The 18,412-nt window shown below is 43.0% G+C and overlaps 1 protein-coding gene across 1 annotated transcript in view; it reads left to right on the forward strand.

Moving 5' to 3' along the window:
• Uggt2 (UDP-glucose glycoprotein glucosyltransferase 2) overlaps positions 1 to 18,412 on the forward strand; it is a 128,610-nt gene that overhangs the window by 105,028 nt on the left and 5,170 nt on the right. Inside the window, exons 35-38 of the mRNA XM_059273201.1 lie at positions 990 to 1,150; positions 2,103 to 2,217; positions 11,711 to 11,827; positions 14,722 to 14,845. Coding sequence (XP_059129184.1) covers positions 990 to 1,150; positions 2,103 to 2,217; positions 11,711 to 11,827; positions 14,722 to 14,845 — 517 coding nt within the window. The remainder of the gene's footprint in view (positions 1 to 989; positions 1,151 to 2,102; positions 2,218 to 11,710; positions 11,828 to 14,721; positions 14,846 to 18,412) is intronic.

An 18,412-nucleotide genomic window follows, 5' to 3' on the forward strand; every position in this document is an offset into this window, starting at 1 on the left:
GGCCTCTACAGGCACTACACAGATATAACATTAGTCACACTCCTACCCTTTAAATAAATAAATCTTTTTAAAAAAAGAAAGGAAGGGAGGGAGGAAGGAAGGAAGGAAGGAAGGAAGGAAGGAAGGAAGGAAGGAAGGAAAGAAAGAAGGAAAGAAGGAAAGAAGGAAGGAAAAGAAAAGTTAAGCATATTAACATTGTCATTTAAGCTACTTTTTTTGGGTTTTTTTTTTTTTTTTTTTTTTTTTTTTTGAGACAGGGTTTCTCTGCATAACAGCCCTGGCTGTCCTGGATCTCACTCTGTAGGCCAGGCTGGCCTCAAATTCATAAAGATCCGCCTGCCTCTGCCTCCTGAGTGCTGGGATTAAAGGTGTATGCCACCATGTCTGACCCTTAAGCTACTTTTCAAATCAAGACTTTTTCTTGAGTCTGGAGAAATGACTCAGTGGTTAAGAGTATTGGCTGCTCTTTCAGAGGTCCTGAGTTCAATTCCCATCAACCACATGGTGGCTCACAATCATTTATAATGGGATCTGCTGCTCTCTTCTGGCGTTCAGGCATACATACAGATAGAACATTCATATGCATAAAATAAATAAATTTTTTAAAAGAAATGATTTTTCTTTATGATTCTAATTAATATTTTCCAGTATTAATTTATACATTGAGGAACTAAAAGCTATGTGCTTTTGTGATAGTTAATCCCTCCCCAAAATGTGTGTTATATAAACTAGTTTGCTTATAAATGATATTACTAGGTGTCTCACTGATAAGACCACAATTATATAGATAAAGAATATAAAGTTTATGTTTCTTTTAATCTGTGAGAACAAGAAAAAAAATGAACATTTAGTAAATTCATGTCGTATGACAATGATATGAGGAAATGCACCTTTCTGTATATGTATGATAAGGTAGTAATTTGAAATTTACATTGAAAGAGCTTATAATATTTTATAATCTGATACAGAGACACTGTTTCATTACTTAGATTGTGAGACATGACCTAAAAGAGCTTCGAGATTTTGATCTGGGCGGAGCTCCTTATGGATATACTCCATTCTGTGATAGCCGCACTGAAATGGATGGATATCGTTTCTGGAAAACTGGATATTGGGCATCACATCTTATGAAAAGGAAATACCATATCAGGTAGAACAGCACGTGTTCTTCTGTTTCATGATTGACTATTGTATTCATTCGCAATTATAACTGATTATGCACCATCTGTGAAAGTCCCTGTTGTGTGTGGACTTGAATACATGAGCTCGTAGAGTTTTCTCTCAGTCTCAATATCCCCTGGTTTATAGCTATGGAAACTGAGGCAATCAGCGTTTGGGTGACTTGCTTGGGCCTTCCTTTCCTAGGACTTGGTTGAACCAAGAGTTAAAACCAAATGTTACAGTTCAGGAGCATGCACTTGTCTGCCGCAAGATGTCAGTTTTATTTGTCAATAACAAAGTGCAGACACTGACTTCTAACAGTTACATCATTAACCAAAAAAGGGCCCCCACAGGTGTGCCTACAGGCTAATCTGGTGGAGGTATTTTCTCTAATGTTCCCTCTTCCCAAGTGACTCTAGCTTGTGTCAAGTTAGAGCAAAACTAACCAGCCCAGCCTCTACAGGTAGTACCATTGCTATACACAGTCACTGGGGATCAGCCCAGCTTCTACAGGTAGTACCATTGCTATGCACAGTCACTGGGGATCAGCCCAGCCTCTACAGGTAGTACCATTGCTATGCACAGTCACTGGGGATCAGCCCAGCCTCTACAGGTAGTACCATTGCTATGCACAGTCACTGGGGATCAGCCCAGCCTCTACAGGTAGTACCATTGCTATACACAGTCACTGGGGATCAGCCCAGCCTTTACAGGTGGTACCATTGCTATACACAGTCACTGGGGACCAGCCCAGCCTCTACAGGTAGTACCATTGCTATGCACAGTCACTGGGGACTAGCCCAGCCTCTACAGGTAGTACCATTGCTATGCACAGTCACTGGCGACCAGCCCAGCCTCTACAGGTAGTACCATTGCTATGCACAGTCACTGAGGAAAGCCTCACAAGCACCACAGACCACTAAGGAGTGTTCCTTTTTCAGTGCCTTATATGTGGTGGATCTCAAGAAGTTCAGGAGAATCTCAGCAGGTGATAGGCTTCGGGGCCAGTACCAAGCTCTAAGCCAAGATCCAAATAGTCTTTCAAATCTAGATCAGGTAAGTACTATGACAGATTCAAATGAAGAAATATACATTTTGTATAAACTGTTTCATTTTCCTTCATACACATAAAATTGTTCCTTTACAGCTTCTTTTTCAAACTTCTGCCCTTTGTGCAAATTCCTCTACTTATACATATTTTTTTCATTTCAAGCTCAATATTTTTTTATTCTAACGGTATTCTCTCTTTCCCATTCCCTAACTTATTCTTCCTCTCTACAACCTATTTCATTTAGCCATCCTGTTTTACTTCCTTTTCCTACTTGACATACAGTTCTTTCACAGGCATACCTCCCCCTGCTGTTATGTCTTTTGTGTGCTGATCTTCAAGAAAAATCCTCTTTATCCCCTGCTCCCTGTAGACACCTGACAGGCACCTCTTTCCTCATATCCCATGAAATGATTCATTATTGCCCCCAAAATATTTCAGATGATTTAAGAAGATGTTAAAGACAGTGCAGCTCATAATCCTTACTGTTTCTATTTACTGAAATCACTCATACATTTGGCTGGTTTGTTTTGTATACCTCATATGTGCCACATACTCTCCTAAGACCTGAAACCACAGAAAACAAAGCAAAACTTGTCTTGAGGTCACAATGCTTTTATTCTAGTTACAATATATGTGTATGTGTGTGTAATTAATTTTTGGAGAAGAGATAAAATAGGAAAACATTATAGATAGGGATCAGAATGGTCAATCAAGGTTGGGGGGTTCTAGTGTAAAGTAGGTACACATTTCTCTCTAAGAAGGCAGAATTTGAATGGGTTTCATATGGAGGCCAAAAAAAAAAAAAAAACTGCTTATGCTGGTGTTCCCAATGGTGAAAGTGGGCGTTTTGTGTTTGAGGAATATAAGAAATTTGGTTGCCGGGCCGTGGTGGCGCACGCCTTTAATCCCAGCACTCGGAAGGCAGAGCCAGGCGGATCTCTGTGAGTTCGAGGCCAGCCTGGGCTACCAAGTGAGCTCCAGGAAAGGCGCAAAGCTACACAGAGAAACCCTGTCTCAAAAAACCAAAAAAAAAAAAAAAGAAAGAAAGAAATTTGGTTATTTATAAGGTTGAATACATACCTACTTGCGTGTATATGTTACCCATAATCTTGTACATTAATGTTCATAGCTTTATTTTCAATAGACAAAACCTAAAAACAATTTTGTATTAGTTATAACACCTTACTATAAAACCTAGTAGGGAAAAAAAAAGGAAGTTTTTTGAATTGTAATCTGAAGCAGACATAGCTGATGCTCTGCTGCACCTCACAGTACCACCTCACTTGATGCTTGATAAGATAACCTCATTCCCTGGGCTGTGTGTATAAGTGAGTGGTGCAACTCTGGGGGAAAGGTATTTGGACTGCTCGGGGGAGTCAGGCCATACCTTGAGCTGCTAGGACAGCTCTGGCAGCTGGAGCTGCAATGGGACATCTCAGCTCTGGAGGGAAAGGTATCCTGACTGCTCAGGGGAGTCAGGCTATACCTGGAGTTGGGGTACAGTGGGGGATGGTCTCTTTGTAGGATATAGCTATCCTACTCCTCTCCTGGAGAGCTGTTACAACTGAGCTTTGCCCAGCCCCCACTTAAGGGGGCTTCCTAGCAGAGCTCTGCTTCTTCTCCTTGCTTCTTTTGCTTCACCCTGTAGAAATGTAGCAATCTCCTCCAGCTCTGGAAAAAAGTTGTTACTCTTTCTGCTCAACCTTGCTCTGTCCCCTAAGGGATGTGTCCCAAGGTTCTTCTGTTCAGCTCCACCTTGCTCAGCCGCCCCACCCCACCCTGCCCCAAGGGAACATCTCTCTGCAAGGTTTTTTTTCTACTCAGACCCCTAAGGGATATCTTAGCAGGGTTCTTCTCTGTGCCATTGAATGAAAATCTTCACACCCAAGACTCTTTGGAGGAAGAGATTTATTTGGGAAGGAGGAGTCCAAGAGACTGGCTGCCCCTACCAGGGTGGGGAAGAACAGCTGACAACTGAACAGGCAGAGTGGTTTATATAGGATTTCTTAGGGGCGGAATTCCTCCAGGGAGATTTTCTGTCCAAGGATTGTTTTTTTTTTTCTGCTCAGGGATTGGTTAGTTTTGTTGGTCAGGGGCAGAGATGGCCCTGATTTCAGGGCCAAACTGTGTTTCTTTCACTGGCCTTTCTTAGCTTTTTTGGCTCTAATTCTAAGGCCAGGACATATTTCTTTCACTGGCTCTGATTCTAGGGACAAAGTGTGTTTCTTTGGCACTGGTTTCAGAGTCAGGGCATGTTTCTTTGGTTCTGGGTTTAGGGATAAGGTGTTTCTTTCTCTGGCTTGGGTCCCAGATCTAGTTTGTGTTTCTTTCACTGGACTGGTTCTGGACTCTAGGTCAGGATAGGTTTCTTTAGCTAGCCCCTTTTCCCTACAGTGTGGACTTCTTAAAGAGCCACTGCACGGGAATGCATGAAATTTAGATCCACAGCTGTGGAGCCTGCATGGGACTGGACTAGGCCCTCTGTACAGCAAGAGAGTTGTATAGCTTGATCTGCTTAAGGGCCCCCTGGCAGTAGGATCAGAATCCATCCCTGGTGCATGAGCAAGCTTTTGGGAGCCCACTACCTGTGATGGGACACCTCATGCAGCCTTGAGGCAGGGGGAAGGACTTGGACCTGCCTCTACTAAATGTACCTCTCCATGGGAAGACTTACCTTCTTGTAGGAGGGAATGGAGGGGTGGGTTGGGAGGGGAGCCTGAAGGGGTGGGAGAAGGGAAGAGGGAGATCTTTAATTGGTATGTAAAATGAATAAAAAAGTTTTCTTAATAAAAGAAAAAAGCCGCCGGGCGGTGGTGGCACACGCCTTTAATCCCAGCACTCGGGAGGCAGAGCCAGGTGGATCTCCGTGAGTTCGAGGCCAGCCTGGGCTACCAAGTGAGTTCCAGGAAAGGCGCAAAGCTACACAGAGAAACCTTGTCTCGAAAAACCAAAAAAAAAAGAAAAAAGCCAGTGCACTGAAGATTCACTCCCCTACTGGCTGGGGACTGTAAGCAAGCATTAGTTTTTGCCAGATGACATTGTCAGTAGGGCATGAGAAAAGTCAGAGAAAGGGAGAATACTAACAAAATTGGTGTCACAATCTATTATAATATTTTTTTATTGCTTAAACCCTGCACTTTTTATTAACATATTAATTTTATATATTAATGTGATCAGTGTGATATTAGCAAAAAGTCATGCATCATGCACTGATTCAATCCAACTGTCCTTTTCACCTCACATTGTCCCATCCCTTGGCACCCTTCCCAATCTCCAGTAACCACTTGTTAACTTTCAGATTAGTATGTTCTTTAGTTCATGCATATGAGAAAAAGCCTGAGAATTAGTCTTTCTCTATCTGGCTTATTTCATTTAATATGATATTCTCTACCTCACTTTTACTGCAAATGACAAGATTTCATTTTTTCTTTATGATGCCATTGTATATAAATACTATAGCTTTTCTACTTACTAACTTTGGGCAGAGTTTCTCTGTGTCCCAACAGCCACTCCCAAATAATCAGACTGAGTCTTATTATTAATTATAAATGCTCAGTTGATAGCTTAGGCTTGTTACCAGCTGACTCTTACATTTTAAATTAACCCATATTTCGTATTACCCTCTGCTATGAGGTGGTACCTTCCTTTAACATGGCACATTCATCTTACTTCTCTCTGCATCTGCTCTCAACTCTCCCGACTACATCCTTCTTCCCAGCATCCTCTGTGTCTTGCTGTCCTGCCTATACCTCCTGCCTAGCTACTGGCCAGTCAGCTCTTGTATTAAACCAATCAGAAGGTGCCTTGGTAAAGACACATTTTCATGGTGTACAGAAGAATTATTCTGTAACAATTTCCCCTTTTTGTCTACTTAAAAAAGATCATAACTTTAACATAGTAAAACTATATATAACAAAAACAATTATCGTGTAAGAATTACAGTTAACAATATCCAGTCCAGATACAGAATCCACCAGCTCTGATTGTACCAAGAGGTGAGTGTCTCCTCTCCCAGCCCAAGAGTCCTGTCTCTAGAACCCAGGCCCCGGGAGCAAAAAAAACCCATGCCCCCTACCCGCACCCATCACTGCCCCAGGTGCAGGCCAGCAGGAAAGAGTCCTGTGGGCATCCATCCCTACCAATATCCCCCATCTGACCAGACCCTGCAATATATAAGACCCACTTTCTATCCCAAACCCACCCATCCCCCTTTGACCTCACCAGCTCCCTGAGACACAGAATCCATCAGCTCTGATTAGACCAAGAGCGGCTCCGTGAGACACAGAATCCACCAGCTCTGATTGGACCAAGAGCTCCGATTGAACCAAGAGTGGCCCCCTGAGACACAGACACAGCCAGAACCAAGTGGACCAAGAGCAACTCCCTCAGACATAGACACCTCTTGGACCTATTAGAGGAAGAGATGGTTAGACACCGGTGCAGAAATACAAAGAAGAACATAAAGAGCAATATGACACCACTAGAACCTAGTGGTTCTACAACAGCAAAACCTGAACATCACGTTGTAGAAGAAACAGAAGAAAACGACCTTAAAAATAACTTTATGAAGATGATAGAGGCCTTTAAAGATGAAATGAAAAATTCCCTTAAAGAAATTGAGGAAAAGACAAACAAAAAATTGGAAGAAATCAATAAATCTCTTAAAGCCAAGAAAACCAAGAAAAGGCAATTAAACAGGTGAAGGAAAACAGATCAAGACCTGAAAATTGAAATAGAAACAATGAAGAAGACAAAAGCAGAGGGAATACTGGAATACTCAGAGGAAATCTGAGTAAACGAATGGGAACTACAGATGCAAATATAACCAATGGAATACAAGAGAATGAAGAGAGGATCTCTGGCGTGAAGGATACAATAGAGGAAATAGATTTGTCAGTCACAGAAAACACTAAAGTCAAAAAAGTCATAACATAAAAAGTCCAAGAAATCTGGGACACCATGAAAAGCCCAAACCTAAGAATAATAGGGATAGCCGGGCAGTGGTGGCGCACGCCTTTAATCCCAGCACTCGGGAGGCAGAGCCAGGCGGATCTCTGTGAGTTCGAGGCCAGCCTGGGCTACCAAGTGAGTTCCAGGAAAGGCGCAAAACTACACAGAGAAACCCTGCCTCGAAAAACCGGAAAAAAAAAAAAAAAGAAAGAAAGAATAATAGGGATAGAAGAAAGAGAAGAATACCAACTCAAAGGCACAGAAAATATACTCAACAAATAGAAAATTTTCCCAACTTAAGGAAATATCTATGAAGATACAAGCAGCTTATAGAACACCAAATAGACTAGACCCCCAAAAAAGTCCCCTTGCCACATAATAATCAAACCACTAAACATACAGAATAAAGATAGAATATTAAGAGCAGCAAAGGAAAAAGGCCAAGTCACTTATAAAGGCAGACCCATAAGAATAATACCTAACTTCTCAATGGAGCCAGAAGGTCCTGGACAGATGTTATGCAGACACTAAGAGACCATGGATGCCAGCCCAGACTACTATACCTAGCAAAACTTTCAATCACCATAGACAAGAGTGCATAAAATATTCCAAGACAAAACTAGATGTAAACAATACCTACCTACAAATCCAGCCCTACAGAAAGCACTAGAAGGAAAACTCCAAACCAAGGAAGTTAGATAACTCCACAGCAGCAAATCCCAAAAAAGGGAAATACACACACACACTACCACCAAAAGATAACAGGAATCAACAATCCCTGGTCATTGATATCCCTTAATATCAAGGTACTCAATTCGCCTATAAAAAGATACAGGATAATGTGGTGATATATTGTGTATCCTAATAAACTTGCATGAGGATCAGAGAACAGAGCCAGCCACTAAATTAGACATAGAGGCCAGACAGTGGTGGCACACACTCTTAATCTTATCACTTGGGAGGCAGAGATCTGTCTGGATCTCTGTGAGTTCAAGGCCACACTGGAAACAGGGCCAAGCAATGGTGGCACACACCTTTAATCCCAGTACTGGGAAGAACACATGCCTTTAATCCCAGGAAGTGACAGCAGGGCGGAGAAAGGTATAAAAGGCATGAGGAAACAGGAACTAAGGCAGTTCAGCTGAGAACCTTTCAGGGGAATACTCAGGATTTCAGTCAGAGGGTTCGTGGAGTTGGTGAGGTAATAGATGGTGGCTGTGGCTTCTCTGATCTTTCAGCTTTTATCCTAATATCTGGTATCAGGATTTTTTTTAATTATAAAACCATCTAAGATTCAAACAACAGGCTAACAGAATGGGTACAAAAACAGGGTCCATCCTTCTGCTGCATACAAGAAACACACCTCAACTTCAAAACAAACACTACCTCAGAGTATAAGGCTGGGAAAAGACTTTCCAGTCAAATGGACTTAAGAAGCAAGCTGGTCTTTGAAGAAGATATTAGAAAATGGGAAGATCTCCCATGCTCATGGATAGGTAGAATCAACATAATAAAAATGGCAGTCTTATTAAAAGCAATCTACAGATGCAATGCACTCCCCTTCAAAATCCCAACAGAATTCTTCACAGACCTCGAAAGAATAATATTCAATTTCTTATGGAAAAACAAAAAACCCAGGATAGCCAAAACAATCCTGTACAATAAAACAACCTCTGGAGGCATCACCTTCCCTGACCTCAAGCTCTACTGTAGAGCTATAGTAGTAAAAACAGCTTGGTATTGGCGTAAAAACCGACATGTGGACCAATGGAATCAAATTGAAGACCCTGACATTAATCAGCACACCTATGAATACCTGATTTTTGACAAAGAAGCCAAGACCGTACAATGAAAAAAAGAAAGCATCTTCAACAAATGGTGCTGGCATAACTGGATGTCAACATGTAGAAGGCTGCAAATAGATCCATATCTATCACTGTGCACAAAACTTAAGTCCAAGTGGATCAAAGACCTCAACATAAATCCAGTTACACTAAACCTGATAGAAGAGAAAGTAGGAAGTATCCTTGAATAAATTGGCACAGGAGACCACTTCTTAAATATAACACCAGTAGCACAAACACTGAGAGCAACAATCAATAAATGGAACCTCTTAAAACTGAGAAGCTTCTGTAAGGCAAAGAACATGGTCAATAAGACAAAATGACATCCTACAGAATGGGAAAAGATCTTCACCAACCCCACATCTGAGAGAGGGCTGATCTCCAAAATACATAAACAGCTCAAACTAGACATCAAAATACATAACAGTCCAATTAAAAAGTGGGCTACAGAGCTAAACAGATAATTCTCAACAGAAGAATCTCAAATGGCTGAAAGACATTTAAAGAATTGCTCAACATCCTTAGTCATCAGGGAAATGCAAATCAAAATGATTCTAAGATACCATCTTACACCTGTCAGAATGGCTAAGATCAAAAACACTGAAGACAGCTTATGCTGGAGAGGATGTGGAGCAAGGGGAACACTCCTCCACTGTCGGTGGGAGTGCAAACTTGTACAGACACTTTGGAAATCAGTATGGCAGTTTCTCAGAAAATTGGGGATCAACCTACCTCAAGACCCAATGAAACCACTCTTAAGCATATACCCAAAGTATGCTCAATCACACCGCAAGGAAACTTGCTCAACTATGTTCATAGCAGCATTATTGGTAATAGCCAGGACCTGGAAACAACCTAGATGCCCCTCAACTAAAGAATGGATAAAGAAAATGTGGCACATTACTCAGCAGTAAAAAAAAAAAAAAAAAATCAAGAAATTTGCAGGCAAATGGGTGGAACTAGAAAATATCTTCCTGAGTGAAGTAACCCAGACTCAGAAAGACAAACATGGTATGTACTCACTCATCAGTGGATACTAGAAGTAAAGCAAAGGATAACCTGACTACAACCCGCATCCCTAGAGAAGCTAGGTAACAAGGAGGACCATAGGAGGGACGCACGGATAGCCCTGGGAAGGGGAAATAGATGAGATCTCCTGAGTAAACTGGGGGTTAAGGGGCAGGAAAAGAGGGTAGGAGTGGGGGATTAGGGGATGGGGGTGGGAGAATGAGGGAATAAGATGATGGGGCTAGAACAGGGGCGGAGTGGGAGAGCAATGAGGGAGATATCTTGATAAAGGGAGACATCATGGGGATAGGGAGAAACCTAGTGCAAGGGAAGTTCCCAGGAATCCATAGGGATGACCCCAACTTAGACGACTAGCAGTGGTAGAGGGGTGCCTGAGCTCGCCTACCCCAGTGATCATATTGGTGAGTGCCCTGTCATCATAGAGCCTTCATCCAGTAATTGATAGAAACAGATGCAGAGAGCCATAGCCAAGCACCAGGCTGAGCTCTGGAAGTCCAGTCAGAGAGAGAGAAGAGGGATTCTATGAGCAAGGGGCATCAAGACCATGATGGGGAAACTTACAGGTACAACTGAACCAAGCTAGTGGGAACTCATGAACTTTGGACTGACAGTTGTGGAGCCTACATGGGACTGGACTGGGTCCTCTGCATGAGTGAGACAGTTGTGTAACTTGATCTGTTTGAGGGGTCCCTGACAGTGGGAATAGGATCCATCCCTGATGCATGAACTGGCTTTTTGGAGCCCATTACCTATGGTGGGACACCTTGCATAGCCTTGATGCAGGGGGAGGGGCTTGGACCTGCCTCAGCTGAATGTGCTGGGCTTTGCTGACTCCCCATAGGAGACCATACCTTGTGGAAGAGGGGATGGGAGGTGGGCTGGGAGGAAGGCTAGTGGGGCAGGAGGAGAGGGATAGAGGAGGGGATCTTCTGTGGTTGGTATGTGGAATGAATAAAAAATTTCTTAAAAAAAAAAAAGGGGGGAGAAAACATCCAGTCCACCTGTATTTTGAAAAAAAAAGAGAAAATACTCTATTATCTATCTTAACTTTGTGAGTTTGAAGTTTGATACCTAATTTACTTTTTATGATAACTAAGGAAAACTATAAGTTTAATTATTTAGTCTTTGACTCCATCAAAGACCCAGAAGGGTGAAATGTTACCTAATGACAGGGACATTTGGCTGCCTGGACAGTCACCCTAGGTTCTTCTATAATGTTGGGGCAACCAGCTTTGGCCTGCAGGCCTAGTATATCTGACAGACATTTCTAAGAAGCAGGGAATTTTGAAGGACTGCCCTACCTTGTCTTGTCAAAGTTTGGCAGTTGCTTTTTTTTTTTTTTTGCATCCTGCTGGTTCAGTTTGGACAGTATACTGTCAGCAATTGAGGCAAGGGCAGTTTCTTTGTCCAAATGGCTCCACCCTTCTTCTTCCTGTCATTCTCAGTTTGGCTCTCCTGCTTAACTCTATCCTGTTCAGCTATTGGCCAGTCATCTTCTTTATTAAACTAATCACAGCAACAAATCTTCACAATGTACAAAAGGATTATTCTACTGCAATTAAGCATGCCAAGCTTAACATATGGAGATATTTCGAATTTGTTGAATTTTTATGATATATTTAAAGTCTAAATGACAACTTGACTCAGTCTCTTGCATATTAATTTTTTTCTATAGGATCTTCCCAACAATATGATTTATCAAGTTGCCATAAAGTCTCTTCCTCAAGACTGGCTGTGGTGTGAAACCTGGTGTGATGATGAATCTAAACAAAGAGCCAAAACCATTGATCTGGTGAGTGTCTGTACTTTCATTTATTCATGTATATTCATGTATATAAGCATATACAAAAGTGTTCAAATTTAAATATGTTGTTTTACAAATGAAATAGCACACACATATTATTCCTGCACTTTTTCTTTTGTTTAGTCTCTTAGGAATTAAGTAAAAAGCTGTGTGCAGAGGTCCCCAAGACTCCCCTCAGCTTTGCTGATTTGTAAGGAAAGAAATATATAAAGATAACCCATGGCAAAGTTCAACAGAGAGTGCAAATGGAATATATGAGGCCTAGGGACACTATGAAAAGAGCACAGAAGGAGAGAAATACGTGCTAATGACAAAGAAAACTTTTTCAATCAATTAGTAAACTAGAGATAGAGATGTCTGTCCAGTTCAGGAGGCATTTAGAACACCAAATAGACAAGATCAAAGGAGAACTTCTCCATAGTATATTATAGTTAAAAACCCTAAATATTCAGAATGAAGTACATGGAAAGCTGCAAAATATAAAGGCAGACCCATCAGAATACAAGAAAATTTCTCAGCAGATACTTTAAAAAAACATGAAGGCTTAGAATAATGTATTTCAAACTCTGAAAGACCACAGCTGCCAAGCCAGAAGACCAAATCCATCAAAACTGAAGGAAGAAGAAAAAGGTTTCTGCTATCCCTCTACTAAAAGTCTAGGACAGAGGAAGGTAAACAGGAGTGTGGGGACACAGCCTGAATGCTGAAGTCCTCCTTCATGGTAGAAGTCGGTGATGTGTCTATATCCGTGTGTAAGAGGTGCTTTCAGTTTTAGATGCATGGCCTTCTCCTAGCAGTAGCTGCACACAGAGAAAGGAGGGTGGCATGAATTTGGGTGTTTAGACAAATCAGCTTTCCCTCAACACTTAAAAATTAAGGAACATGGGGTGAGAGAGATGGTTAAGTGGTTAAGACAGGGCAGAAATAGTCTACATTTTTTGTCAAAATAGCCCAGTTGCTAATATGTTGCTAATACTGTTCCTTTCTGAAAGCTCTTAAGCTGGTCCCACACAGCCCATGTACCATCAGCAATACTGTCTTCCAAGATCCCACCAGGATAGCCCATTAAGTCACACTCATGGTGTTCAACCACTTTTCTAGTCCAAAGTCCCAAAGTGTGTTAACACTTCCTCCAAAAAATATATGGGTTAGGCCTGTCAAAGGAATAACCCACTCCCTCGTACCAATTCTGTCTTATTTATTTTCAGTTGCTGTGGTAAGATATCATGACCAAGGTAACTGTCTTAGGGTTTCTGTTGCTGTGAAGGGAGACCATGACCATAGCAACTCTTATAAAGGAAAACATTTAATTGGAGTAGCTCACTTACAGTTCAGAGGTTCAGTTCACTATCATCATGGTGGGACAAGGCAGTGTGCAGGCAGAAATGGTGCTGGAGAAGTAGCTGAGAGCCCTACTTCTTGCAGGCAACAGGAAGTGGACTGTGTCACACTGAGTGAAGCTTGAGTAAAAGAGATCTTAAAGCCCACCCCTGCAGTGACACATCTTCCAACAAGGCCACACCTCTTAATAGTGCCACTCCTTCAGGATTATGGGGGCCAGTTTCATTCAAACTACTACAGTAACTTATAGGGGAAAAATTTACTGAAGGCTTACGATTCTGGAGGGTTAGAGTCCATGATCATCATGGAAGGGAGTGTGGCTGCAGTCAGCATGGCATTGAAGCAGTAGCTGAGAGTTTGCTTCAGTGCACAAGCACGGGGCAGAGGGAGCTAACTGGAAATGATGTGGGCTTCTGACTTGAATGCACACCCCCAGTGACACACCTCCTCCAACAAGGCCACACCTAATCTTTCCCAAATGGTTCCACAGACTGGGAACCAAGCATTCAAATATATGAACCTGAGGGGGCCATTTTCATTCAGACTACTACAGGAGCTCACTAGAAAGTAAAGCTCCTCTGTAGAGGAAGGATCTTGGGAAATATAGGGTACCATTGAGCTACTAGTCAGCTTTTTAAAGGACATACGGCAAAAACTTGAATGAGTCATGGAGAGGGGCCATGTCCTGGTATGCCAGGTTGGCCCAACCACAAGGTGTCCCCTGCCTCCTCTCAGTTTCTGTCACATCCTCACTTACAGCTCCCAGGCAAGACTGAGAGATAACAGGGAGCCAGAACTCTGTCTGGCATCCCTGGCCTCCAGCAAGGGCATTCTCAGAACTGCTGCTTTGGGCTTCCTGCCTGTCTCACCAGTTTCTAGTTCCTGTTCCCATCTGTATTAAAGTTGTAATACTTTAAGCACATGATGTGTCCCTGACCTGAGTCCAGAGTTACCTTGTCTCCCAGTCATTGCAATCCCTACCTACTGAAAGGATTCAGACAAGACTCACAGTGCAGTATAGGTGATGTAGGTGATTGCAGAGTAAAGCAGAGCGGTACAGTCTTCATGAGGCAAGAGTAGACTATTGCCAGAGAAACTACTGCCCCAGTCCACATACTGAGCATGTTCTGTACATTTTTTATACTCTGTAGACAATTTTAGACCTTTTGTTCTGTGCAAGTCTGTTAGAGCAGAAGAGGATGCAGTGATGTGATGCACATCAGAGAAGGGCAAGTCTTTATTCTTTACCAGAAAGCTTCCTGGTGTGCTCACTTCTCAAACTTCTGACCAGTAATTAAATTTGTGTTCGAGTCCTGGGTTTCCCAGGCTGTTGACTATAAAGGAGTGGGCAGGTCAGCTCCAGTGTCCTCCAGCCTTGCTAATGTCTAGTCACTCAGTGAACAGTGGGCTATGCTCTTTATAATTTGTATCGTAGTACGTCAGCCCTGGTGACATACTAAGGGTCTCAAGTATTTCCTTTATTTCTCCTGAAATGTGGCCATTTTGTTCTGTTTACTAACAAATTTTGTTTGAACTTTTAGTGCAATAATCCCAAAACAAAAGAACCCAAACTAGAAGCTGCTGCAAGGATTGTCCCAGAATGGGTCGAATATGATACAGAAATACGAAAATTACTAGATCATCTTGAAAATAAGAAAAATACAAGTAAGTGATCACCCTACGTGTGAGCTGTATGTTGTGTTAATAAGATCAGGATAAGTTAAAGACTCAGTGAAGTCATGAAAGAACTGTTACTATTTCATTGGGAAAGTATATGATATGATTAAGAATTTCATTTTGGGGGCTAGAGATGGTCTAGCAAGTAAGTGTTCTGGCTGCTCTTGCAGAGGACTCAGTCCAGTTCCCAGCATCCACATGGTTGTTCACAACCATCTGTAACTCCAGTTCAGGGGATCTGATGCCTTCATTGAACTTCCATGAACACCAAGTACATACATATATATGCAGCCAAAATACACATAAAAGTGAAATAATAAATCTCATAAAAATTTTAAATAAATTTTGAAAAAATTTAGAGAATTTCATCTTATTTAGGCTAAGTTCACAAATTTTTTATTAAAATGTGTATTAATTGCATCTATTAGTAGCTTTCTCTTAAACATTTAAGGACATTTAAGACAGAGAATATAGCTGTAATTCCAATCTTTATATAAATGAGTAGTATAAAATGATTTTAGGAAACATGTGTTTACTAAAACACACAGGTTAAAAATGGAAGAACTTTGATCTCTAACATTGTACTGAATTTCCCAAATGTGAAAGCCCAAGCAAGCCCCCAAAAGCTCCCAAAGAACATCACCTCTTACCTCGAGACTTGCCATTTGTAACAGGTTTCCCTCGTTCCTGGTCCTAATATCTTTAGTGATGAGTTGAATGTTTCTGATTTGATTTTCTTCATTTCTCATATTTTAAAAGTTGCCATTATCTTGACATTTCTTCACTGAACATAATCATTCAGCAAATATGTTTGTCTTCCTAGGAATTTATCCAAGATAACCAATGTTTGCTGTATAGTTGCTTATAATACTCTTTTTTTATTATTTTTATTTAGTCTTCTCTTATATAATACATCCCAAATACAACCTTCCTCTTTACCACTCTTCTCAGTTCCTGCCCCCTACCTCCCCTTTCTCCAGATCCACTCCTCTTCCATTTCCCTTCAAAAATGAGCAGGCCTCCCAGGGATATCAACCAAACATGGCCTGACAAGTTACAAAAAGACGAGGCACAAACCCTCATATCAAGGCTGGATAAGGAACGCAGTAGAAGGAAAAGGGTCCCTCTAGGCAAAATAGAGGCAGACCCCACTCCCACTGTTAGGAGTCCCACAAAAACTCCAATGTAAACAAACATAACATCTACGCAGAGGGCCTAGCTCAGACCCATGCAAGCTCCGTAATTGCTGCTTCAGTCTCTGTGAGCCCCCAGGAGCCCTGCTTAGTTGATCCTGTGGACTGTGTTCTTCCAGTGTCCTTGACTCCTCTGGCTCCTACAGGCCTTCCTCTCCTTCTTCCATGGCATTCTCTGAACTCTGCCTAATGATTGGCAGTAGGTCTCTGCATCTGTTCCCCTCTCTGGTGATTATTGGGCTAGGCAACGATTTATGAGTATAGCAGAATATCATTAGGAATCATTTCATTGACTTTTTGTTTTATTTTTGCCAGTCATGTTTAGTTCTACCCTAGGTCTGTGGGCTATCCAGCTTCTGGTTCCTGGCATTCAGGCAGTATCGGACATGGGCTCTATCTTGTTGCATGGGACTCAAGTTAGACCAGTCATTGGTTGGCCACTCCCACAAGTTCTGTGCCATCATTGCCCCAGCACATCTTGCAGACAGGACAGGTTATCAAATGTTTTGTAGCTGGGTTGGTGTCCCAGTCCCACCACTGGAAACCTAGCCTGATGACAGAAAATGGCCTGTTCACGCTCCATATCCTCCACTACTAGGGGTCCTCACTAGGGTCATCCTCATAGATTTCAGGAAGTTCCCACTGCACTGGGTTTCCACATTGTCCCCAAATGCCCTATATTCCAGTCCAGTACTCTCTCCTTCCCTCCCTCCCTCTCTCGCTCCCTCCCTCCCTCTCTCCCTCCCTCCCTTTCCCCTCCTCCTTCCCCCTTCCCCACCTGATCCCTCCTGTTCCTATCCCTGCCCACCCCTAGTTACCCACAAAATTTATTTCCCCTTCCCAAGGAGATTGATGCACAGCCCCTTGAACCCTCCTTGTTACTTAGCTTCTCTGGTCTGTGGATTGTAGCCTGGTTATCCTTTACTTAACAGCTAATATCCACTTACGAATGAGTATACGCCATGTTTGTCTTTCTGGATTATCTGGATTACCTCACTCAGGATGATTGTTTAGTTCCATCCATTTGCCTGCAGATGTCATGATGTCATTTTTTAACATTTTTTATTGATTCTTTAGGAGTTTCACTTGCACCCCAATCCTGCTCATTTCCCAGTCCCTCCATACCTGTGCCTCACCCCCATAGCATCCCCCCAAAAGAAAATTTTTAAAATATTAATTAAAAACAACAACAAAAAAAACCACTTCGCTCCTCCATCTTGTCTGCCTTTCTAACACCTCTTCATTTGTCTTAATAGCATTGGGAGCTGTGGTGTATCACGCAGTACACCCTTTTGTCCACTCAGCCTTACTTGCAAATGTTCATTGCTATGAGTTGTTACTCTGGTTCAGGACCTCTGGCCCCTGGTACACCATCAATACTGGACCCTCACCACAACTCCTCTCAGATACCCTGTTGTTGCCCTGAGTCATGGAGATCCTGTGCTTATGTTTCCATAGGACCAGTCCCTTCACACACTCTGCTGGTCATAGATGGGGTAGATACTGGGGTGGGTCAACTCAAAGCTCTGGATGTGGGTCTGGGTGGTAACTGATTTGTGAGTCTGGGCAACTGGGACTGTTTATCCCAGGTGACGGGGGAGCCAGCTCTTCTACACCCATGCAATTGGGGTGAGCTCTCCCATGCCTGTGGTGAGTGGTAGGGCCATCTCTCCCAAGTCCAGGCCCAGCTCTCCCATGAGGGGCAAGGCCAGCTCTCCTGCTGTGGTGGCCAGCAAGGAACAAGGCCAGCTCTTCTGCTGCGGTGGCCAGCAAGGAGCAAGGCCAGCTCTTCTGCTGCGGTGGCCAGCAAGGAACAAGGCCAGCTCTCCTGCTGCGGTGGCCAGCAAGGAACAAGGCCAGCTCTCCCAGGACCAGCCAAGGGCAGTGCTGGCTCAGCACAGCCCTCAGATTCCAACACACCTGTTCCCATGGCCCCCTGTGGTAACTTGGACCATGGAGACCAACACAGACCCCAGCTGCAGCAGGACCACAGACCCAGACATGGCTCTGTGCAGCAGCTCAGGCCTGGATGACACCTTGGCCCTGGGGGGCAGCTCAGGCTACTCAGATCAGCATGTCCCAGCAACAGCACAGTCCCCAGACACCAACATGGCCATAGGTGGCAGCCATGTGGCCTTTTGGTGACAACACAGGCCACAGATGTCAACACAGACAGACCCTGGCTGCAGGAGGACTATGGACCTAGACATGGTCCTTGGCTGAAGCCTGGGCCCAGATGTCACCATAGCCCCAGTGGCAGCATGGCCCTCGGACACCAACATAGCCCTGTGTGGCTGCCGAGACCATGGGCATCCACGTGGCCTTTGATGGCAACAGTAGTCACAGAGATTAACACAGACCC

This window comes from Peromyscus eremicus, chromosome 9 (assembly GCF_949786415.1).
Source record: "Peromyscus eremicus chromosome 9, PerEre_H2_v1, whole genome shotgun sequence".
Lineage (NCBI taxonomy): Eukaryota > Metazoa > Chordata > Mammalia > Rodentia > Cricetidae > Peromyscus > Peromyscus eremicus.